The sequence below is a fragment of the Hydra viridissima genome, unplaced genomic scaffold (genome assembly GCF_058129835.1).
Source record: "Hydra viridissima isolate aposymbiotic clone 2 unplaced genomic scaffold, HvirCarnegie_v1 scaffold_7, whole genome shotgun sequence".
In the NCBI taxonomy this organism is placed as follows: domain Eukaryota; kingdom Metazoa; phylum Cnidaria; class Hydrozoa; order Anthoathecata; family Hydridae; genus Hydra; species Hydra viridissima.
Window position 1 is genome coordinate 12,984,721 of NW_028324306.1, and position 25,655 is coordinate 13,010,375.

A 25,655-nucleotide genomic window follows, 5' to 3' on the forward strand; every position below is an offset into this window, starting at 1 on the left:
TTGAAATAAAGAAATGCTTTAGATTGCAAAATAATTAAATACAAAATATATCTTATTATATTTGTGTGATATTGTCTATTTGACGAAATTTGAATCTTTAATCTTTTCAAACTTTTAAAAGGTTACCTCGCCAGTCCGCGTTTATATGGCGGGATTGTTGTTAAAAACACTTTGGCGTTGATGTTGTTTTAAACTTTTTTTAAATGCATTTTTAAGCATTTATAAATTTCATTTTAAATAAACTGTTTTCAAATAAAAGAAGAATGAGACGATCAGCTGCACCCTCATTATCATCTCATAGCAAAATCAGTAGGAAATTATCTCCTCATGCAGTAGTTAAAAACTTTGAGCTACCACAGAATAATAATGATCATGATAATGATGATAACATAAACAGCAATAACAATAAGGAAAATCTCATTTCTTCAAAAGCTAGTTTAACTACCGGTAATATTGTTTCAATTATTTCATGTAGTTCTGAATGTGAGAGCAAAAACGGAGAAACATGTACTGTAAGACAATATCAAAGGAGCCATTCTACCCAAAAGAATTCAAATGACATTAACAGAATGAATTGTTCTAAAATATCAAAGGGTTCTTCTAATAGTTTTTCTAAAAAGGTATTTTCTGTGCCTTTTTCTAAAATAGGTAATGGTAGCAATGTTATTGGTAGTAATGTAAGTTATCAAGAGACTGATAAAGCAACTGTTGATGAAAATGAAAAAAATACCCAAATAGAATGTTATTTTTCTGTTATGTGGTAAGTCTCTTTTTCTATCATTAATGAATTAAGTATGAAGTTTATATAAATGTTACAAAATCATTTTTATAATATAAGATTTTATGTTTTAGACATAGTTCATCAAATTATTTTTCTTTTAAATTATTGAGGGGCATCAACAAAAAATTTTGTGTGTGTCTATATAATATATATATATATATATATATATATATATATATATATATATATATATATATATATATATATATATATATATATATATATATATATATATATATATATATATATATATATATATAAATTTTAGGTGCAAAGCCTCTTCAAAAAAGGTAATCTTTTTTTTATTTTTGGCCTTGATATTTACATTTTTATTCTATTATGATATATATCAATACCTTTGGATGAAGAATAAAATAAACCTAGGTTTATAGCTTAATGATGTTTTTGAATATCTATTTTATATATTAGTTCTTAGCCATAAGTAATATTTTTTTGGCTGCAATATTGATTAAAAACTATTACAAACATGAAATTTTGCACAAATCTGAATTCAAACTCCTTCATTACATTACACAAGCTCTGTGAGTAAGTTCACTCAAACCCCTTTAGCTCTTATTTCTTATTTCAGAAACTTTTGTTTCTTGTATAACAATTGCTGCTCTTACTTTCTGTAAAAAATTCTTTTGTTAATTTTTAAAGTTTTGTCTTTTATATTTAACCGCATTAACTTATAACTCATCTTTTTTTTGATAACACCAATTTTTTTTATTTAATCTTTTTTTTAACAATATAAATTAAAATGTTACTGTTTAAGGTTTTTTTAGCTAGAAGATTACTCATGATTTTTTTGTAAAAAAAAATTAATATGACAATTGTTGTTATTTCAATTAATTACATTTTAAAAACTTTTCTCTTTAAAATATTTATTAGACTTTAACTTTTAACAATTGATTTAACGCTAAATTTTAATTAGTAGGCAATGGTTAGTATAGATGTAAATGGAAGAAGAGATAAGTTTATGTTTATTTTCTTTTCTAGCACAAAAAATGGGAAGGCGATGGTATGAGATCATTTTTAAAAATAAATACAGAAAAAAAAAAACTAATGAAACTTTTTAAAATCCATATCAGTGTACACCCACATGGATTTCAAAAATTTTAGTTATGCAAAATGGTATATTAAATCAGTTTTTGCATATTATAGAATCATTTTGTTTCTTACTTTATTTTAGGAATTCTCATAGTGAATGGAAAATCAGTAGTATTAAAAGATATTGAGGGAACTGAGTAATTTTTCTTGAACTACTTTAAGTGTTTCTTAATTCATACTAATATTTATTCCTTTTAATATTCATTCCTTACTAATATTCTAATATTTACTCCTTTTTTCATCACCAATAATAGGTAATAACATCCCTTAAAAGGTTTGTCAGTGAAGGCTTTTTTTTTTTAAGAGTAGCTAAAAGTAGTGGGTGTAAATCCAGTGAGTTGGCATGCTTGGTTGTTGGCAGCACTCTTGTTGTTAGTGGTAAAGAAATTGAGGTAGTTCAAAAAAAATAGTCTTCAGTTAACGTTTAGAATTTTTATCCTCACTTTAACCCAAAGTTTCCAATATATAGAAGTATTTTCTTTTATGTTCTTGTAGAGAACCCCTTTTACCTTATAGATTCAAGGAGTAATAACTAAAGAACTGTATTTATCTGGGAAGTGCTTTACAAGTACTGTTTCTAAAATTCCAATAGATGATCAAAATGAATTATCCATTAGTAATGTTGGTGGTATGTTTGTAAACATTTTATTCTTGTATTTTAATAGGTTACAACATTCAGTAATTTTAAAGAAGTTTTTTTTTTGCTTAATTACCTTTATTTATCATTATAGTGATAAAACCATTCCTTGCACACAATGTTTGTTCTAGAAAGGTAATGGTATGCACTTATTGTAACATAATTAGCAAGAAAAAACAAACAATATAACTTCTAGTATTTTTGCTGTTTAGATTGGGCCAATAAGTTATATACCTCGTTATGATCCAACAAAAGAGGGTGCTTTAGTAATGCCAAATGAAAAGGTTTTTCTCTTTTTCTTTCTTAACTTTCATCTTCAGTTTATTCAAAGAGAATTAAAATTTGATAAAGAATAAGTATGAGGGTTGTATATATATATATATATATATATATATATATATATATATATATATATATATATATATATATATATATATATATATATATATATATATATATATGCATACCTACATACATACATACATACATACATACATACATACATACATACATACATACATACATACATACATACATACATACATACATACATACATACATACATACATACATACATACATACATACATATATATGCATACACACATATATATGTGTGTGTAGCTAATAGTGATCATCAGATGTTATCTTTAACATCTGATGATTGCTATTGCATGAAACTTTAAGTAATATAATATAAACTAAGCTAATTATTTAGTTTTTTATAATAATAATAATAATAATAATGATAATAATAGTAATAATAATAATAATAATAATAATAATAATAATAATAATAATAATAATAATAATAATAATAATAATAATAATAATAATAATAATAATAATAATAATAATAATAATAATAATAATAATAATAATAATAATAATAATAATAATAATAATAATGATAATAATAGTAATAATAATAATAATAATAATAATAATAATAATAATAATAATAATAATAATAATAATAATAATAATAATAATAATAATAATAATAATAATAATAATAATAATAATAATAATAATAATAATAATAATAATAATAATAATAATAATAATAATAATAATGATGAAATAATAATAATAATAATAATAATAATAATAATAATAATAATAATAATAATAAGAAATAGTAATAATAATAATAAGAAATAGTAATAGTGATATTAATAGTATTAGTATTAGTATTAGTAATAGTAATAATATTAACAATAATAATATATTCGCTCTACTATCCATTATAACTTAACCATATAAAAATACTCTATTAATTTTAAACTTGATTGATATGTATGTTTAAATATATATATAAATATATATATATATATATATATATATATATATATATATATATATATATATATATATATATATATATATATATATATTATATATATATATATATATATATTTAGACATACATATTAATCCAGTTTAAAATTAATAGAGTATTTTTATATGGTTAAGTTATTTATATGCTTTTAAGTAAAATTTCTCTATTAAAATAAATTTGGTCATTTCAACTTACCATATTCACCATGATAATATTAAATTAATTTGAAGTTTAACACCAAAACATTTCTTGATGCATTTTCTTGACACTAATCAAAATCTCTTCTAATGAAGTTGATGGAAAAAAATTAAAACTTTGTAAAACTTAAACAAAAAACATAGCCTAAAAAAGAATGTTTTCTAAATGGTGTAGTCATTCATGTACACATTAAAAGATGAATGGACAAACAGATGCTAAACTATGAATTAAAATAGTTTGGGATCTTCGTGGTAATAGAGCAAATCATAAAAAAAGTCTTTTTTATATGACAGAACCAGAATCTGTTAAAGATGATTACAACACCAGAATAGCCGTAATACTAGTACAGATCTTATCAGCGATGTTTAACTACTTGATGTTTGTTTATACAAACCATTCAAGGACATGCTGAGGCAAATCAACATTCTGGATTATTTAAGGAAAAAATTCTTTTATCATTAATGGTGTCATGAAGTACCTCTTTATAAACCTTTTCTGATTGAGCAAAAGAAACATGGAATGAAATATCTAAAAAAGATTGTTAATAAATCATTTTAAAAATGTTCCATATATAATGCACTTAGCGGTTCAGAATGACATTTGGGAAGATTAAAGTACTTTTACTTCTTGCAATAGCAACAGTAGTAACAGCTTTTTTGGTCTTTAAACAAATGGAGGACCTTTTTGTGCTGAAATAGTGCTGAGGACAATTTCAAAAGAATTTTTAGTGAAATAATTATGCAAAAAGCATTTTTGATAAAGGTTTTGTTACTTAATTAAAAAAAATTATTGTTTTCATTTTTAAAAGTTGTTCCTTCCTCTTAATGACTACTTTATTTTTCTTTTTGCATCCTAAAAATGGAAAAAGAAAAATATAGTGGTCATCAAGAATTTTACTTTTTCAGACTTTAGGTAATCCTTTAGAAAATGTTGATGTTGTGGTTGACCCTTTTATTTCATCAAATCTAAGGCCACATCAGCGTGAAGGTGTAACCTTTCTCTATGAATGCATTATGGGTAGAAAGGTAGCAGGGCATGGAGCTATTCTTGCGTAAGGGATTATCAAGTTTCTTACTTAATGTTGAATTCTGTATTTTTGTTTCTTTTTTGTCTTTTTGTTTGAATGCTATTTGAACAGCTTGCTTTCTAAGCAATTGTGTTTAGAGATGACATGGGATTAGGAAAAACACTTCAATGCATTGCATTAGTGTGGTAGGTTTTATTCATAGGTTTCATTTAGTCAGCTCTTTAGTCTTAAACGATGTTTTAACCTATTGTACTTTCTTTTTGTGTAGGACATTGCTAAAACAAGGTCCTTATAAAGGTGTTCCTGTGGCAAAAAAAGTAATTATAATAACTCCTGGGAGTCTAGTTAAGGTGAAATAATATAACTAATATATGATTAACAAATAAATGATTTTAAAAATACATTAACCAATAGTTAAATGTTATGTTAAAGATTTGATTGAGTTGATCTGTTGTTATTTTTTAGAACTGGCATAAGGAGTTCATTAAATGGTTAGGAAGTGAAAGAGTAAAACCATTTGTTGTGGAAAGTAAAAACCGCGTTGATGTATGTAATAAAATTTAAGACCTAGAATTAATATATTAGAGGAATTTTAAAATGAGATTTATTGTTACTCTTTTTAAACTTGCTTTTGAGTTTCTTAATTTTATTGTTTTGATATGAGATTTGCAAAGAGAGCATAAAAAATATAAAAAACTGCATAAAAAACTTTCAAGAGAGTCATCATAAAGAACATGAGGATATTTTTAAAGCTTTTTGTAATTATAATTGGAGATCTGCTAAAGTTTGTACTTTTGAAATATTATTTTTACTAAAAGTTAAGAAAACTGTTCCTTAACATTATTCATATTATCAATATAATTATTTGTAATTATTTTAGGAATTTCTACTTTGTTCAAGCATTCCTGTTATGATAATTAGCTATGAAATGTTTCTTCGTTGCATAGAAGATATTAGAAAAGTAAAATTTGATTTGATTATATGTGATGAAGCTCATCGCCTAAAGAACCTTAGTATTAAAACAGCTTCATTCATAGCAAGTCTTGCAATTAAGAGAAGAATTCTTTTAACAGGAACTCCAATCCAGAACAATCTTGATGAGTTCTTTGCCTTAGCAGAATTAGCTAATCCTGGAGTTCTTGGTTAATTTTTTTTTCTCCCTTTTTTTTTTTTTTGTAAATTTTAACATATATAATATACTTCAGTATAACAAATTACTTCAAACTATACATTATTCAATTGTTTTATTTTAAGATAAGAATATGAAAATAGGACTTTCAACCAAAGGAAAGTAATCGGTAAAATATATTTAAATGATTAATATCAAAACTTAGATTACATTCTGACTTTTATAGGTTCTCAGAATATATTCAGACGCACTTTTGTGGAACCTATTACAAGGAGTCAGCAACCTGATTGCTCAAATGAAGAAAAGGAACTTGGAGAGAGTAAAGCTATGGAGGTGTGGGTAATTTTTACTTAAAAGTGCTAATAATAAAAGTAATATGTTCAAAGAATAGGTTGTCATAAGTTCTTTTTTATGCATTTTTTAAAATTGTATAGATGTTAATTGTAGCACGTTTCAATATGGTGTAGTCCTATAAATCAGAATGAATGTAGTAGTTATATTCAAGTTAAAGAAGTAAAAGGCTTTCAACTTTGTAATATTTTAATGCTGCTAATATATTTACCTGATTTTGTTAAATATAAATGACTGAAACTGATTTTTCTATCAGTTTTGTTTATAAAAGCCATAAATAAAGGGTTTGCAAAACTTTGGGCAGTCTATTTAGTAAGTGGGTATTATTCTGGATGTTTTTAATAAGTGCTTCATTATTATTATCTTGTTTTTTTGTATTATATAATTGAGAAATATTTTTACTTGAAGTTTTTGGAGCCTTAAAAATAAAATTATTTTTTTTGTTGGATGCCCATTTGATCAGGGCTCCATTATTAAAATCATTGTTTCTCAAAATTTTCTCACAAATTATATTTTTAAAGAAAAAAAAACATCAAAAGGCAATCTGATTACAGTTCTCAGTGAGCTAAACTCCAGACAGTTTAAAAGATAAATAACTTATTTAACCTTTAAGTATTTAAGTTTTTGCATCTAAATAATTTTGTTTTATTTGTAGTTGAATGACTTAACAAAATCATTCTGCCTCCGTAGAACAGCGGATATAAACAAAATATATTTACCTGCTAAAGGTATGCAGAAAAAACATTTTTGTCTATAGTAAGTTTTTAGTTTAATTTGATTCAAGAGTTTGAGTGTTTTTTTAATAAGTTTTAAATATTTTCCAGTTGAATATGTCCTGTTTATCCAAATGAGTGAGTTACAAATGAAAATTTATACACATATTATCAATTGTTATCTTGTTCAATTGTGCAATTCAACATCATACAATGGATGCAGCCATTTACGTTGCATTGGAATGTTAAAAAAGTTATGCAATGATCCTGTTCTTGTTTATAATAGCTTGTCAAAGCAGGCTGCAAAAGATTGCCCTGAGGATTACTCGGTATAATCTTTATTTATTTAAAGTTAATATGAACTTGACACGAAACATAAATTTTGATAATGTAATTTATGTTATTGTAGAACTTGCTGTTTATTTTTAGAATCAAAGTTTGTTAAACTTTTTTGTTCATAAACAAAAAATCTCATCAATGTGCAATTCAGCAAAGCTGAGAGTTTTACATCAACTTTTAAATCAGGTCATCAACTCTTGTCAGAAGATGGTGCTTGTTTCAAATTCAACAAAGGTTACTTTTATTTTAATTTGTGTCCTGTAGTTCTTATCTATCATTATATTCCTTGTAAAAAAAAACTTTTAAACCTTTTATAAAATATTTAAATTTTTTAAAAGCAGTTTGAATAAATCATTACTTTTTTGTTGTGATCAAACTTTATCAGACTTTAGATTTACTTGAAAAGTTTTGTCAAGAGAATAATATTGTTAGTGTTCGTTTGGATGGTCAAACTCAAGTTCAGATGCGACAGCAGTTAATTGATCGGTTTAATGACAGACAGAGTAATGTCAGTATGTTACATAATACTTTTTGTTTACTCACCTAATCAATATGTTTATATTTACAAAAATGGTTGGAATATCCAAACTGAAAGCTTAGCACATAAACTCATTTGATTTGTTAACATTACAAGAATTGATTTTATTATTTTATATAATTTTTATTTTAATTTTTAGATACAAAATTATTTTTCAAATTCAAATCAAATTATTTTCTAACATGTTCTACTTAAAGTTGTTTAAAATCTTTAAGATACAAACAGATTTTTAAAATGGATAAGATCTTAGGATTTACTCAAATGATTAAATGATATATAAAACTCTCAATCACCTTTTTAAGTAGTGTTCTCAAATCTTTCTTTTTCTTATTTATCACAAAACACAATGTCTTCTGAAACATTCCATAAAGTATTGAAGGAGTGAATGCCATGGTCTCATCCTTGTGCCTGTGCATAAAAAGTCAATTCACAGGGAGGAATATTTTTGATGATATAGTTTCTCTCTACACTGAAATAACAGTATCATAAATCCATAATTGTTTTTTTCGTAACTTTTTAAATTCTCTCCATTTTTAAAATCAAATGTGAATGATGCTCACATTTAAACATCTAATTTCAGTCTTCTTGAGCTTTGTCACTTAAAAAAGTAAACCCATACTTTTGATTATAGCTGGTCCATGAATAAAGATGTTGTGAAGGCTTTGTACATGTAATCAGTTTGAAAATTATGGTACAATTATGTTTTGCTGTATATTCTGTACTATAATTTGATTATAAGAGATTTGTAATAAGAGAACGTGTAACAAGCATAATTATCAAAGTTATAATTTAAAAATATAGGTGAGGTCTAAATGCAGTGTTGGTTGCTAATGGCCTAAATTTCTAAAGAAACATAAGAATGTTTTTCACTTCTCTAAAGAAATAGGAATGTCATGATATTTTAGGTGACTGTCATCAAGGAAACATCTAATTTGATGTTTTTTTTTCAAGGAAATATTTGGTGTAGGAATAAGCAATGACATAAAGATGTTGATTCAGATGACAATTCTGAATATTTAGTAAGACAAGATTCTAAGAGTTCATTAAAAATGGAGGGTGTTACATGGGCATCATTAAAATATGGTGTTTCTAATGGGACAACCAAAGATCATTAAGATATGGTGTATTAACTGAAAGCACTCAAATATCCAGGATGAAGACAAATTAAGATGTTATGAAGAGACTTTTATGCTCATCTGATCCTGTTATTTCACCTTCTAAAAAAAGATATAAAAATATTTCTAGTGTTGTTGAACTTTTTGTATGCAAGCATAAGGATGACACTGTTTTGTAATTTTTTAACGTAAATTACTTTAAATGTGATTTACTATTTTCTGCACCATATAAAGCAGCCATAAGGTTGCTGACTTTTTGCGAATTAAAAAGATGAAGATTTTGGTAAAGAATTAAAAAATAATTATAATAACAAAAATATAATTATAATAATTATAGCTGTGCAAATTGTGCCAGGATTTGGAATACATTCCAAAGATTAAATTACTTACAGTTCAATAATTGAACAGCAACATTTTTCAAAGTGCTCAAACTGCACAAATTGCTTCTATATTTACACTCCAAAATCTTGAAAAAACCCTAAAAACTTCCAAATTTAGCTGTACATAGTTTTTTTCATATTATTATCTAGAGAAGTGAGTATTCTTTTATATGGTTATTGATCAGAATCACTTTATCATATAAATATAATATATTATCCTTAAAATTCATCCTGATCCTATAGGGTGATTTGAACTTTATTACACATAATTTAAAATCTTAAAATAATTTTAGCTGTCTTTTTGCTAAGTTCAAAAGCTGGAGGGGTTGGTTTAAATCTTGTTGGTGCATCAAATCTTGTTCTTTATGATATAGACTGGAATCCAGCAAATGACTTGCAAGTAAGACTATCTTAATACCTATCCAATATCTACATTAGGTATAATTAGATACCAAAAAAGTAAGGTATCTATGCATACCTAACTTTTTAAATAAATTGTAGTCATGGAAACTTTGTTAGATAAACAATGAGCTCTATTGTTTCTATTATTATTTAACTTTTGGCAATGGCTCGTATCTGGAGAGACGGACAACGAAAAGAAGTGAAAATTTATCGTCTACTTTTAACGGTATTAGTTTTTTAGCCCTAAACATTTAGTACCTCTACTTAGAATTTTTAGTTGCAGAAAAATATTATTGAGTATTATTGGTTTGCATTTTTCTTGAAAATAATAATCTAATTATTAAAATACTTTAAGGTTTTTTCATTTATTTGCAATTAAGGCATTCTTTTTATATTTAGGGTACCATAGAAGAAAAAATATACCAACGCCAGATCATTAAGCAAGCACTAAGTAAAACTGTGGTGGACTCACTTGTGACAGATAAAACTGAGTTTAGTCAAGAAGATTTAAAAGTAAAGACTTAAAATTTGTATGATTTTAATTTGCTACTGTGTTCTAAACCATTTTGGCATTGAATTCATTTTTTGTTCTTGTTAATATAAAGTTTCAAAAAGTTTAATGATTTGTAATGCTTTCTAATTATTTAAACTCCAAATTTTTAAAATTCCATTTAGGATTTGTTTACATTTCAAGAATCTTCAACCTGTTTAACACATGATCTTTTAAATTGCAGTTGCTTAGATGTAAGCTGTTTTGTGAGCCAGTTTTTGTCTGCTTATTTTATAGCACTAGCAGAACGTCAAGTTCTAGAAAAATACTTAATAGAGAGTTTATAGCATCTTGTTATTGTTTTAAATATTTTTAAAGTTGTCTTTTGTTTATAGAATAAAGAGAGCGAGTATTCTTACTCAAAGAGATTTGTAAGCAATTCTAATGAGGTGAGGTCATAATCAAGTAGTCATTTTCAACAGTTTTGTTTTAAGACAGAACAATTAAAATGATTAATTTCAAACATAAAAAGAATTATTGCTGTACACTTGCATTTGTGCTTTAAAAAGCTATTTGATAATTATAATAAGTTCTTAGATCTTCTATTGTGTCTTTCAACTTGAACTATTGTTACATAAACTATCCATTACAGTATTGTTTGTAATAGCATCATCCTGTTTAGAAATATCTTGATATCTTTATATAAGTTTGTGTTTCTTAGTATCTAGTAATATACTTTGTTCTTTTATGAGTTTAATTACTATGATATATTTTAGAAAAGTGCATCAATGGCAGAACTAATGAGATGGGAGCATATATCAAAGGACAATATTGGCGATATTATGGTACAGTTTTAATTAATTTTTTTTATGTTCTTTTTAAAGAATATTAATGCCTATTGAGTTGTTGAATCAGAATTGATTTTATTTTTCTAAATTACAAACTGGTTTATGTGGATAACATAAAAATTTCAGTAAAAAGTGTGAATTTACCAAACATTAAGTTTTTTTTACTATTCAATAAAATCTTGTTCATCGCTTTTGCTGCAGTTTGTAAATTTATAGAAAAAATTTATATTGTTAAAAAAAATAAGGTTTTTTGAGATCTTACTTTGCAAAACGTATTCTAAATTATTTTATTTTTAATATCAATTACTTAAATTTCAATCTTTTTTTCTTTATGTTAATATTTTCATAAATTCTTTTGTTAATTGCAGGGAGAAGAACTGAGCACTTGTTCAATATCGTTTATATTCCGTAATAGAAGCATTTAAACTCTGAAGAAGTTATTGTCTGTGAACATTATCAATGTAAAACAGATGTTCATGATAATGTTCATACTTTAAAAAAAACAAAATCTAAAAAATAAAACTGATTAATTGTGTTCTATTATACAACTGTATATATATCTTTTGAGGATTTATTATGATTTTATAAAGCAGTACTTTTCAATTTAATACATCTTACATACATCCATCTATTTATCCAATCCATTCAATCCATGCATGCATACAAACGAGAATTAAAACAAATATCAAGTAAATTTTTCAAGCTGAACAATTTTTTTCAGTATAACTTACTGTTGCATTACGAATGTTTGAAATTGTTGTGTTGAAATAAATGTGACATTTGACATAAATTTCCTTATATTTTGTATTTTATTATATCAAAGTTAATTAAATACTTAGATTTAGTTTAACACTTTAAATATCTAGTTGTTTCATTTCATTGTAGTTATTTACATACATTTTTTTTGCTAAATGAATTTTTTTTTTAGATTTTATGTAAAAAAAAAAAGATCATTTAATTTTAAAAAATCATAAAATGGGAAAGAAGCAACATCAAAAGGATAAGCTGTATGTTTACTAAATTTTTAAAAATTTATTAGACATCTTTATTTTACATTTTTTTGTTTGATGAATCCCTTTAATATGTTTTTGCTTTTTCAAAAAACAAAAAAACATTTCGGTAAAAAGTAACATTTTAATGGTTGAAAACAATAAGATTTTGAAAAGTTTAAAATTTTTTAAAATTTAAATAGTGGCTAACATAAAAAACAAGATATATTGCATTAAAAGTCAATTATTCTTAACATCAAGAATTGTTATTATGTTATTTCTTTGTTAGTTTTATTGGTTAATTTGTTATCAGATAAAATATCTGAGTTACATTTGTTTATAATACTTTTTTTTACAAAAGTGGTTTTCATTTAGTTACCTTACAACTAAAGAGTGGAAAGAAGAATGGGGCGGGAAAAAAGGTATGAAGTTACTTGTTTCAGTAAAAAAAGGACAGTTGAATTTTTGTGTGGCAATTTACATGACACCATTTTTTAAATACTTTGCTTTTTAATGATAAATTTAGATGAAGGGGAAGTAGAAAGGTTTCGAAGGCTGCCTTTCAACTACTGCAGGTAAATTTTAAGGTTTCAATTGTAAACTTCTAGTAGGAATAACAAGCTTAATGCAATTTTTTTTTCTTTTGCAAATCAAAATATTCATTCAGTAAAAAGTTTGTTCAGTAAAAGATTTGTTCAATAAAAGATTTTTTATCTTTTAAGCATTTCCCTTCAGCCATTTGAGCATCCACTTTGTACAGTTGAAGGTGTTATATTTGATTTGTTGTAAGTAATTTTTTTCTTTATAAAAACTATAGTGAAACCATTAGCAAAAATTTAATCATATTAAAAATATGTAAAATAACAATATCAATGAAGTTTTGTGTTTATAATAAAAGTTATAGTTTTTATTTAAATTTCCAGCAAAATAATCTCATATTGCTTTCAGAAAGCTGCTTTTAAAACATGATAAACCTTTCCAAAAAATTTAAGTCTTTTAGAAAGTCAAATATTATTATACAAGGAAATCAGATTTTAGAAAGTTGTATCTGACAGTGTCTAGCATCTACTTTGAGGTATGCTTATCTAACTGGTTCTATGAGGTTTACTGGTTCTATCTGGTTAGAGATAAATATTTGAATTGTGTATATGAAAGTTTTAAAATTTTGAATTGCCCATCTTTAAATTATTTCATCTCAAAATCTAAATCTTTCAGGAACATTCTTCCATTTCTAAAAGTGTTCAAGAAAAGTCCTGTCACTGGAGAGGTAATAATGAAGTATTAACTTTTTGAAGTTGATTTGTATAAGTGTACTATTATTCTGAGCTAAATATGAAACTAAAGTGAACATTTTTTTTAATATGTAGTTAAACTTGTATTTTTGATGGTTTAATATTGACAAGTTGAGATTTTTTGAAATTTTCTATAGCCAATGTCAGCAAAAGATCTTATAAAGCTACATTTCCATAAAAATGCAAAAGGTAAGGTTTTAATGAAATTTTTTAAAGAAAAAAGCTTCCATTTGAATAGTTATGATAGTATTATCATAAGTTGAATAGTTATGATAGTATTATCATAACCTTACAATTAAAAAGTTACATTTCTTCAAATAGTTTTAGAGCATTTCATTAAGGAAAACTTCACAAAACATCTTTATGTTGGTATTTTTTGAAGTTTTTTTAAATTTTAAAAGTAATAAATATGGTTTAGGAGAATATCACTGTCCTGTTATGTACAAAGTTTTTAATGAAAACTCAACAATTGTTGCAATTAAAACCACTGGAAATGTTTTTTCAATTGAGGTTGTTTTTATTTTTTAAAAATATTTTTAAAAATATTTTTTTTGTCATAAGTATGTACTAGTGTTGTGTCCTAGTTTTCACTCTTTAATGTAAACTGTAAGTGGTAAGCTTTTTATTTTAGTTTGTATATTTTTGTATTTAACTTAGGCTGTCGAGGAACTAAATATAAAACCAAAATACTTCAAAGATTTGTTAACAAACGAGCCATTTACAAGAAAAGATATTATCTCTATTCAGGTAATTAGTTTTGCGTTTCCTACAATTTAAAGCTAGTTCTATGTTACAGATAAATTTTTAAAAGTCTGAAAAATATGCTTTAATTTTTAAATTTGATTAATTTTTTACTTTTTGTCTTCAAACTCTTTATCCCAGCTATTATTTCAAACTTCTTATCGCAGTTTTTGTTTCTGGCAACTTGTTGTTTAAGTCAAAATAAGTTGTGCAAAATTAGCTTGCAATAATTTCTAAACAAATCTTGATATGTTGAAGGGGTTTTTGAATTTTTATATTTAGGATCCTGCAAAATTGGAGAAATTTAATATCTCCAACTTCTATCACATCAAACATGATTTGAAGGTTATAGATGATGGTATTTTTGTTTCTTTGGTCTGTTTTCATATTTTTTAAAAATATAGTATTTCTTGTCATTTAGTAATGATTAAAAAAAAAAAAAGATTATTTGTAGCAAATAACTTTTATAATAAATGAATTCATAGATGAAGAAGCCTCAAAAAAAAACCCTATGTATCGAATAAGGAAAGCCAATCTAGAGACTGAAAGCACATTGAAAGAGCTGGAGGAGACCTACAAAGATCCTACTGAGGTAAATGTCAAATTATCAGCATTTTTCTTTAATGAAATGATTTTAGAATGAAAAAATAAATATTATCAAAGTTAGATTTATTATTATTAAGTTATATTTTCTAATTTTTTTTTTTATAAAAAATTGATATTAAGAGAGATTAACAATATTAATATGTATAAAGTGTTTAAATGTAATGTAAACATAAGTATTATGTTATATTTATGTATACATTTTTTATTAATGTAAAAATTTATTATGTTTACTTACATTTTTTATTTTATAATTTCTGATATCAAACTTTTTAGCTTTTTGTATTTTTGTAGTCGTACTTAAAGTCAAATAAAAGTGACAATAATTTGCAGAAGCCCAAATATTTGGTGAGTATTTTGATTTTCTATATAATATTAATTTCTGCTGAGGTCTTCATTGAATAGAGTATTATTTGGATTGATGCCAATTGAAATTTAAATTCTATGTAAATTTTCCATAACTAAGCAGCTCAAGTGAAATTAGTGCAATCCATATAAAGTTTTAAATGTAAATTTATTTGCTCATAGAAAGTGAAATTTTACTATGAAATTTTATTAACAAGAATTTTTTTTATTAATTTTGTTAAGTGTTACAAATAAAATTAAAGATTTTAAGTTTTATTAGTTAAGATTATAAAATTATTCTGTATTAGGCTCACTATTCAACAGGTGCTATGTCTGGGTCTTTCACTTCAACCTCACAAGATCGTGCAAATACTCAACAAGCAGGTTTGTAGTTGATTCTCTCACCTACTTAAGATATTAGCTATTGCGCATAGTGCAATGGTTTTAAATTCACAAAAATAATTTTTAAAGTAGTATTTGCTTTATTTAGCGGCGCTTCATGAGGATGTTGTGAGATATGAGCGTGTGAAAAAATTGGGAAAAAAAGGTAAATTTACATAATTCATATTTTAGTTATAACTATCAATTCATCATGAATATTTAATCTAAAAAGATTTCTTATTAATTTAGGTTATGTAAGAATGACAACAAATCTTGGGGATATTAATTTGGAACTTCACTGTGATATGGTAGGTAGTAACATTTTATAAGTTTTAATTTATTTTTTTTGATGTTATTTTGATTTTTTTAGTTTTTTTTAGGTACAAAAAACGTGTGAAAATTTTATCAAACATTGTGTTGATGGTTACTATAGCAACACAAGTAAGTTTTATGATTTATATTTGGTACTCAATCATACTCTTAAAAACTCTGCATGTGTTAGTGACCTTTTTTTTTATCCCAAAAATTTTGTTTGATTAAAAATTTTGTTTGATTAAAAATTTTTTTTGATCAAAAATTTTGTTATTACTTTTGTACTTTTTATTCTTTAAGATTTTCAATAATATATTTGAGATTATATTTTATATCAATTTTATCTCATTTAGATTTAATTTATATTTTTAGTTTTTTTAACAAATTTATTGTTTTAATTTAGTTTTTCACCGTTTAATTAAACACTTTATGGTAAGTTTTTTTTGAGTCCTCATTATTTGTGAATCATTATTTATTAAAAAATACAGAATTTTTGCCAATCTAGAGTTCTATTGTTTATTTTTTGTTACTCATTTTTCTTTGCTCATTTTTCTTTGCTACATAAAAAATCTAGGTTCAAGGAGGAGACCCAACAGGCACAGGAAAAGGTATTTTTCAAGCACAAGCTTTTTTTATACTTTATTTTTTCTGCCTTGTTTTAAATTATTTGTGTAATATCATAATCACTTTATTTTTAGGACATAAAAAATTCATTTTCATAATTTTTTTTTTTCATCATGAATGGAGCTTGATGAATTTCTATTTGAAATTGTTGTTTTATGAATACTTTTATAAAATATTTTTGTAATTTATGAAATAGCCACATTAAAGTTGATATAGGATGTGGCAAATCTCAGGCTAGCATTTTTTTTGGAAGTTATTTTGGCATTTTGAAGTTAGCATCAGTTTGATTTTGAAGGCTGTGTAGAACAATATAATTATGGACAAAGATAAATTAAATTGATAATATCTTAATGTTTAAATAAATATATTACTGCAAATTAACAGAGTTCAGAAAAAAATACTCAAGGTTCAAAAGACAACAATTTATATAAGGAGTTTAAAGGATATATTATAATAGTAGATAATTGTCTTACATGAAGACCACAAACAGTGAGCTAATTACACATGAAAATTAAGTGTTCATAATTTTAATTGAAAATTTTTATTTCATTTTTACAAATTTTTATTTTATTTTCAAATTTTTAATCACTTCCTAATGTATTTGTTTCTGTATTCAAAGCAAACACATGATTAAAAAAAAAAAATCTCATAAAAAACAGATGGTGCAAGAACTTTTACCCAGATACCATAGAATTGAGAAATTCTATTTTTAACACTATCATAAAAACCATTGGGTTCAACTTCTCCCCACCTCTGATTTAATTTTTTATATTGTTACTAATAGGTTACTAAGGTTACAGTTTGTTTTTTTTTTTTAAAAAAAAAGAAAAGAGTAATATTCTAAATCTTTATTGATGACAATGCTTCTTTTAGTGCTTGTTCAAAGCACTAAAAGAAGCAGTGCCATCTACTTCTGGCAATGCTTCTTTTAGTGCTTTGAACAAGTGATTTACTATCCCAATAAGCAGATGAAGTTCCATTGGGGGAATTAGTTCGAAAATGAATTTATTTGGATCAGCTTTTAGAAGCGGTTTATGGACAACATTTTGAAAAACTTTGCTCTACTAATGTCACCAACTTTTGAAAGAAAGTCTGTGTAACAATTTTGAAGATCAGACAGCGTCCTGAGCGCACCTTTTTCAGCTAAGTTCTTTGCTTCACTATCACAGTACAGGCATGGATGTGAACTAGAGTGACATTGCAACCCACATAAAATGTTAGCAACTTTCTAGTTGCAAGAGACCACAAAGTCTACATTTCCAGGTTGAACATGCTCAATAAAGTTTTTGATGTTGCTGTAATTCTCATGTAGATCCTCTGCAACTGCAATTAGTAATTGCTTTTTAACTCCACTATCTTTTAATGCTTGAGAGGTGACAATTTTTTTTTGAAGGTGGACTGCTTGAATCATCTTCATCATTCAATCTTTGAAGACTTACTGTAAGCTTTAGGAAGCCTCGACCTCCATCAATCCCAACTTTTATGAGATGACCTGCTTGAAGTTGTCTCTTAAGTGAAATTTCTGCTAGAAAGTTGGAGAGATTTTTGCAGTGAACAACTTTGTACTCTTTGTGTAGGATTTTTTTGCCTTATGATGCAGTTGCAGTTTTTGTAAAAAAATTTGCAAGTTGCAACCCTGCTTCATGAAATTTTGATCGATAGTTTGGCTCAAAAAGAGGCGATTTGGAAACCAAATTTAGTGTTGTTGCAAATTTTTTGACTCCAATATTAGACATGACTGTAGCTTGCTGAATTTGCACCAGCTCTTAGGCACTTAACTTATACTTTTCTGCAGTTGTTGATTTTGAACATGGTGCTCCTAAAGACAAATTTTAAAAAACCTTGTTATGAAATGTAATCTTAGAACAGACAAAATGGGACCATTAAAAACAGGAAAGATACAAGATTTAAGGTACCGAGGGTAACAGGTAATGGACGACCTTCCTCAGTCACTGATAGCCTGATTGCCCCACCTGGTGATGATTCTTGACCTTTGATAGTTGCAGAGGCTATCTGTTCAAATACTTTTTTGTTTTCTGTTGAAATTTCTCTAAGGTTTAAATTCAAAGAAGTAGAGTTGCATTTATGAGGTAAGCCTTTCCCAAGTGATGACAAACAATCTGAACATCTTTTCAGGAATTTGTGGGATTTGAAGTTGTGGAATTATCCAAAGGATGTTTTTCAGTCAGCTTCAGCTTACCAATTTGGCAAATCAGACAGTTACAGTTGGAACCTCTTGTCACAGTCTTGACATTGATAGTTTGAAAATTGTAAAGAGTAGGCAGCTTGACAGATACTCTTCTTTCAACTCTTTTAAGTTGATTTCTACACATTCCACACTTTCCAGTTGGAACTCTAGAGTCCAAAAAGTCAATGTCTGTTGAAAAAATATTTTTGAATCTCTCAAAGGCTACACCAGAAATTGGTGAATTACACTTTTTCATACATACAACACACACTGTTTTTCTACACTCTTCATGAGATTGGGCACTATTGGGCACTCTGAAAGAGTCCAAGTAAAGTTAAAATAGTAAAAAGTACTTGTTTGTGTTTTCATTTGATAAAGCACTTATTTTATTGTCAGCAACTAATAAAAAAAATTATGATTTTACAGCTTCCTTATTTCACTATTAAATGAGATAAATATGTAACACTGCAACATTTAGTACTAAGCAATAAAATGGACCTAGCTATTCAAAAAATATGGGCTTAAAAAAATGTTTAAAAAACTTCACTTTTAAAAGAAAGCGAATTAGCAGTTAAAGATACCCCTAAGGTTATGCAATTTAAAATGGATTAGCAATAAAAGCAATCTAGTTTCATTTTGTTTATTTTATATGGTTATTTTTTATCAAATTTTACTTTTTCTAGTGATTATCTATCAAATTTTATAGTTATTCATAAATAAGTATCATCTTTTCTTCCTTATGCCTTTAGGAAAGGAGCCAATAACATGAGAAATATCAAAGTCATTTTTTTTCCTTGGACGTAGGCAGATGATTTCAACTTTTTTATTTTTTGAAACATGGATATATGGGCTACCAAACGCAGTTAGTTTTATTTTTTAAGCATGACTTTTATGTTTTGAGGCTCTCCAGACAGGTGTGTCCATGGCTCTATCAGCAGACATACTATTGATTGAAAGGACTAGTGGCAGTCTCTGCCCACACAACCTTCACAGTCAAGTTTCGCTTGCAAGTTTGGATGAAAGAAAATGAAATAAACTAAATACCATGGCCAGCTTGATTGCTAGATTTAAATCCAATTTAACGCTATTAGGCTTGGACGAAGAGTTTGTCAAGATCCGCATTTTCAGAATACTTACAAACGAGATTTGTAAAGGTTTTCTAAATTTTATGCAAAGCGATGGAAAAAAGTAGTTGGAAGTATTTTAAATACAAATTTTGATGTTTATCTGTTGGTTGCACCAATTTTGATTTATCGTAGTTTTTTCAATCACCATATCGTGTTCGGTAACATTTTAAAAAGTAATTGTGTATTTTAGTATGACAACCTAATACAAGATTTATTTAAGAATTATTCTTTAAAATAATTTAAAAAAATGATTAGGTCAAAAGTTATCTAATTTTTTATTTAATGATATTTTAAATAAGTTTTTTTTTTAAAAAAAAAAAAATGTCAATGCGCTTTAAAACAAGAAGAAAAAAAGTATGTGACTTGTATGTGGTTTCTGCTTTTCTCTACTTGCTAAAGGTTTCTCAATAAATGTAAATAATATAAAAATATTAAGTAAAATAAAGAGTAAATTTCACAAAACAGTATCTCATCCAATTAAAATCAATTCTTGGTGCAGCATTTAAAAATTAGTCAAATCAAGAAATAATACGAATTCTACAGAATGTTTTTGGACATGCCAAAGAGGAGCCGGAATTTGAAAAGATCAAACGTTTGCTGTTTGAAGCTTGCTTTTATTCAAGATTTATGTATTTTTTAAATTGATAAAAATTAGCAAAAAAAGATTTATTTTAAATTCTTCCATAAAAAAAAAAAAGATAATACAGACACTTCCCGCACCTTGTACTCTAATGCATGGTTAGTTCTCATGGTTATAATTCATGGTTCCCTTTCCATTGAATACATCACGCCTCTTATTTGTGCATTGCTTTTTTTCTTGTAAATTATAAACCCTTAATTGAAACCATGTCTTTTTGTGCAATCTTTTTTTTACATATTGGCGGTGAATCAATATGGCTAAAAAGCTTCAAAGATGAGTTCAAACCAAATTTGACTCACTCAGGTAATTATTTCACTCTTTATCTTTTTTGTGAAGGATTCATTTAAATTTCATACCCAACGTTAAAAGGAAATTTTTTTTGCCTTTCTAAAATAATCGAGACAAATGAACTGACGGCACTTGTTTATTTGTATTTTTATAGAGAAAGTTTCTACTGTTTGTAACATTTAGGGCGCGGTATTCTGAGCATGGCTAATTCTGGCAAAAATACGAACGGTTCACAATTGTGCGTATATGTTTTTGTTTCTTTAACTTTTAATACAAATAAAATCAAAGCTCTAAGGTTTCTTCAAGTTTGATATATAAATATCTTTTTTTAATTTTAAATGCTATTTGAATTTCAGGGTATAAATCGTGTTTATCGATAAAAGATTTTTAAGTCTTTCGTTGCAATATTTTCGCAAAAAATGTTACGCATAATTTTTTTTATCGATAAAAGATTTTTAAGTCTCTCTTTCGTTGCAATATTTTCGCAAAAAATGTTACGCATAATTTTTTTTAGCTTTATTACTTTCCGATCTTGTCAACATCTTGATAATAAGCACACGATTTTCGGGAGGTGAGTGAGTTTTTTTTGTGTAATTTATAAGGCACACATTTTTTAGCAATATCCAATAATGTTCTAATGACTGTTACAGAGTTGTTGGAGGCTTGGATGTTCTAACTAAAATTGAATCGATCAAATGTAATGAGCAAGATCGTCCTTTGGTAAGATTCTTTTTCTGCTGTGGTTTTTTCGTTTAATGTACTCACGACTACTCTCCGTAATACGTTGTTCTCCGTAATAAATTGTCTCCGCGATATATTTGCTTTGTTTAAAATTTGTTATATTGAATTATCACTCTTTTTTTCTGCTTCTTTCTTTGAAACTGTTAGTTAGGATAAAGGTTTGTAATTTTAAGGTTTTTCTGTTTTGAAATTCTGTTATTTATTTTTCATTCAACTGAAATTCTTAAATTGTGTCTTTGTTCTCTTTTCCTCGTGCTTCTTAACCCGTTGAATAAACAAGTTTTCCATTTAGTACTGATGGGTGAGGTGATGTTTTAGAAATTTATTTTTAGAAAGTGTAAGTTTTAGGAGAACTTTAAAAAGTTAACGTTAAAAGCTTCTTTAATATTCGTAATCACACTTTCCTACATAAATCATAATTTAAAATCATAACATTATCTTAAATCGTGGTTTTTTTAGGAGGAAATAAAGATTTTAAACATGACCGTTTTCGTGAATCCATTTCAAGAAGTCGATGATCAAGTATTTTTTTTATTTTTTTTTATCAAAATCATAGCTTTTTTATTATTTCACATTAAAATGAGATATTCCTTTGAAAATAAATATTGGCATTTCACCATGATTACTATCGCCGTTAATAGATTAAATTAAGTGATGGTGATGATGATGATGATGATGATGATGATGATGATGATGATGATGATGATGATGATGATGATGATGATGATGATGATGATGATGATGATGATGATGATGATGATGATGATGATGATGACGATGACGATGACGATGACGATGACGATGACGATGACGATGATGACGATGATGATATCGATGATGATGATAAATAATAAATAGCATATAAAATAATTTTTAAGCTTAAACAAGAAGAAGATGATCAACTAAAGAAAGCTGAGGTAGTCTTATATTTTTCATGTATTTTATACATTTTATTTTTTTTTGTATTTCATTGAAAAAATAGATTTATTTTTTTAAGTCATGAATTTAGCACATTAGTTTGTTAACAGCTTCTGCATTATGAATGTTTAACTTAGAATTTCCATAACACTTTCGTTGGAAACGTTGGGAAAATTTAGGCTTCGAAATTATGGTCTTCCAAGTGTACAAAGTTGTCGCTTTTTTGTCAATCATTCAAAGTATTTTGAAAGTTCCAGTTTCGAAGTTTTGATTTTTCAAAGTTTAAATTTTGATTTATTTCTAAAATATGAACAATTATCTTAATGAAAATGCCAATAACAATGGTAAAATACGGCTTTTGTCTGATTTAAATTTTAGTACTTACGGTAATGTTCTAGCTTTATTACAAAGCGAACTTGAAATAATATTAAATATTTTAAGTGAACTTAATTATTTTCAATGAAATTAAAATAATTTTCTAAATTCAGTTAAAACATCAAATCCTTTTTTGTGCTGGTTTAAATGACTTGAATTAAAAAAAAAAAAACTTTTCTGAAGCTTAAAAAAAAAATCATCTCCATCAGCTAAATCATTATGGAAAGAGTTTAATAAAGACTCGCGACAAAGCACTTCCTGGTGAACAAGATTCTTCCGGGAAACGTAAGTGATGTGGAAGAATTCTAAAAATAATTAATTCGTCAACTGGTGCTTCAAGGTTTTATTTAAAGCATCACAAACAAAATCTAGCAACTGTTGCTCCCTCTAAGTTAGCGGAAGCTGAGCAAGAAGATGTAAATACACTGAAACTTTACCAAGCTTTAGTAGATGCAATTGAGTATAAAAAGAACTGTGAGGATGAGAAAATTCAACACATTCAAAGTATAAGATCTTATTTTAATATTTTTGAGCTTTTGCTGGTAGTATTTTAACTGGCTTTAATGGTCCATGAGCATTTAATAACCTCATTTAAATAGGTCAATAACTACACATTTGAGTTTCATAATTTTTCATCAACAATCCCACAACACTCCACTCTAAGCACACAAATAAAAGAAGTTGTTGCCAACTCAATACACACCTAACAATAATTCAATTATTCGGTATTTTCAGTCTAAAGTTTCAATTTTTAACAAGTGTCAACTTGACTATGATTTCGACTACTTGAACTGTTAGTTGATTGCTCCTTCTTATTCAATGTTGTTGAATCAGAAGGATTCAAAAGGTAAATGTCCAAAATGGCATTGGGGCTTCAATGGATATGTGGATAAGCAGAAGGAATGATATTTTTGTCAACAACCCTTTTTTTCATCAACAAAAGTATTGAACTGAAAAAAGTTTATTCTCACTAACCCTTTACTGGTCAATGTAAAGCTAAGATTTTTCTTAGCTTCGGCTTCGAAATGCTTTAACACTTGTAATGCAGAAGCTTAACGGCGACCAGTTCTAATTTTAAATAGTCTAATTTTTCTGTCCGATTGTATTTCAGGTCTATTTGCGATCCACCTTTATAGAATTTTAAAAGGCTTTCCATTTTTCATTAAAGTTATTAAATTTTACATTCTTTAAAACAGGAAGAAGCTCAGCTTCAGAAACTTCGAAAAGTCTCTCGCGAGGGAGAAAATAAACCCAAAGTGTACAGGTCATCCGGCATCGGAAAGTACATACCTACAAATATAAGGTGTAATTGTTAAATTTGTCTAAAGCAAATTTGTGCAGTTAGTGCAGTTGTATTATTACATTGTATTTGCTTATAATGCTTATACGTGAACGTTTTGTATTTGTATTGTTACATTGTGCAATTTTATTGTTACATTGTGCAATTGTATTATTACATTGTGTAATTGTATTGTTACATTATATTTGCTTACAATGCTTATACGTGAATCTTCGTTTAGTAAACGACTCGCAGAAGATGATGAAAGTTCACCCTCGCCGAAACAAAAGAAAAAGATGACTAGTTCTGGATTCGGCGATTTCAGTTCTTGGTGACCATTTAAAGTGTTACTGGTTTTTTATTTTTTCAGATTGCAACCTGTTGCGCTTGACCACCAATTGCAACCTGTTACTCTTGACCACCAATTGCAACCTGTTGCATTTGACCACCAATGGGTTTGATCTATTTTTTATCTGGATTTAAATACTTAGAATTAATTTAATGAAAAGAAAGTTGCGGTTTTGCATTCTGGAATGCGCTATTTATATTATATACCCTCTTTTTGTGATGGCCGAAAGTGTATACGTTAAACAACAACAATATAGTACTCATTTCTTGGTCATTTATGCAGTTGAGAATTTATGATGATAGTGCGTTTTTCACGAATATCAAGCGAGTTATTATAGTAAAACATTTACTCTAAATGTTACACTTTAGGAATTCTATGAACTGAATAAATGCTTTACAATACACAAAAAAAAACTGAATATCTTTTATCTTTCCTTTACATGACGCAAAAAATTTACAAAATCTTTGATGTTAGAAACAGATGTTTTTTGTAAAATTTTTGCGTGTGTATTACTTAAACACAATAAACAACGAAAACTAAGCTTAATGAAAACTAGATTTCGTTGAAAGTCTAATGTCGCTTGATTATGGCCGGATTTAGACCGAGAGGCGCTAGGCTATTTTTGATACTATCGAAAATGTTTATACACTGTCTTTTGTAAATATGTTAAATGCAATATTGTGATAATAGTTTGTGCTAAATTTACTACCGCTATCTAAGATATGTTTATGCATTAAACAACCTTTATAAAATAGATGACGAGAGTAGTAAATGAAAAAAATCCGAAAATATTATTTTAATGACAGCAATAATTAATGAAATACACAAAGAAACAAAATTAGAATGATAAAACTCATTTGGCCACAAAAATCATTCTATTTAAGGTTAATAATACATTCAACACACAAAAAACAAAGTAGAAAATACTAAAACTTTTTTCACACAAATCTCCATCATAAAGTTTATTTCTCCATTAAAAGTTTATTTCTCCATTATAAAGTTTATTTTTCTGAATGTGTATCACTTTCAACGCATAAAAGATTTAATAAAGATAACATCTTTTT

The 25,655-nt window shown here is 26.5% G+C and overlaps 2 protein-coding genes across 11 annotated transcripts; both read left to right on the forward strand.

The window, feature by feature from the left end:
• Positions 1–129: 129 nt before the first annotated feature.
• LOC145184458 (DNA repair and recombination protein RAD54B-like) lies at positions 130–11,988 on the forward strand. 6 transcript variants are annotated; one of them, XR_016454005.1, is made up of 25 exons: positions 130–760; positions 1,050–1,071; positions 1,781–1,802; positions 1,974–2,028; positions 2,196–2,283; positions 2,408–2,519; positions 2,623–2,663; positions 2,741–2,812; positions 4,973–5,118; positions 5,232–5,279; positions 5,363–5,444; positions 5,560–5,640; positions 5,975–6,236; positions 6,450–6,556; positions 7,230–7,302; positions 7,399–7,616; positions 7,717–7,860; positions 8,012–8,138; positions 9,953–10,059; positions 10,242–10,287; positions 10,461–10,574; positions 10,737–10,805; positions 10,947–11,000; positions 11,328–11,396; positions 11,768–11,988. XR_016454005.1 is itself a non-coding variant. In XM_090092599.1 (25 exons), the coding sequence occupies exons 1-25, from the start codon at positions 264–266 to the stop codon at positions 11,822–11,824; spliced, it is 2,733 nt and encodes a 910-aa protein (XP_089948725.1). In that variant the 5' UTR covers positions 130–263; the 3' UTR covers positions 11,825–11,988. The 6 variants fall into 6 exon arrangements, 5 of the variants coding, with proteins under 5 accessions (XP_089948725.1, XP_089948726.1, XP_089948727.1 ...); XM_090092599.1 differs by having other exon boundaries at positions 10,222–10,287; XM_090092600.1 differs by lacking the exons at positions 10,947–11,000; positions 11,328–11,396; positions 11,768–11,988 and having other exon boundaries at positions 10,222–10,287; positions 10,461–10,591.
• A 310-nt stretch (positions 11,989–12,298) lies between these two features.
• Positions 12,299–25,004, forward strand: LOC145183978 (RING-type E3 ubiquitin-protein ligase PPIL2-like). Of its 5 annotated transcripts, XM_090092604.1 has the most exons (25): positions 12,299–12,406; positions 12,764–12,810; positions 12,915–12,963; positions 13,111–13,173; positions 13,604–13,655; positions 13,818–13,869; positions 14,099–14,190; positions 14,338–14,427; positions 14,704–14,779; positions 14,907–15,013; positions 15,319–15,372; positions 15,678–15,753; positions 15,860–15,916; positions 16,000–16,058; positions 16,131–16,191; positions 16,466–16,494; positions 16,637–16,669; positions 20,881–20,944; positions 21,113–21,167; positions 21,444–21,500; positions 21,580–21,649; positions 22,130–22,192; positions 22,549–22,587; positions 24,160–24,266; positions 24,484–25,004. In XM_090092604.1, exons 1-25 carry the CDS (start codon positions 12,375–12,377, stop codon positions 24,575–24,577), a joined length of 1,578 nt encoding a protein of 525 aa, XP_089948730.1. In that variant the 5' UTR covers positions 12,299–12,374; the 3' UTR covers positions 24,578–25,004. The 5 variants fall into 5 exon arrangements, 3 of the variants coding, with proteins under 3 accessions (XP_089948730.1, XP_089948731.1, XP_089948732.1); XR_016454007.1 differs by lacking the exon at positions 21,580–21,649 and having other exon boundaries at positions 24,484–24,538; XM_090092605.1 differs by lacking the exon at positions 22,549–22,587.
• Positions 25,005–25,655: the final 651 nt, after the last annotated feature.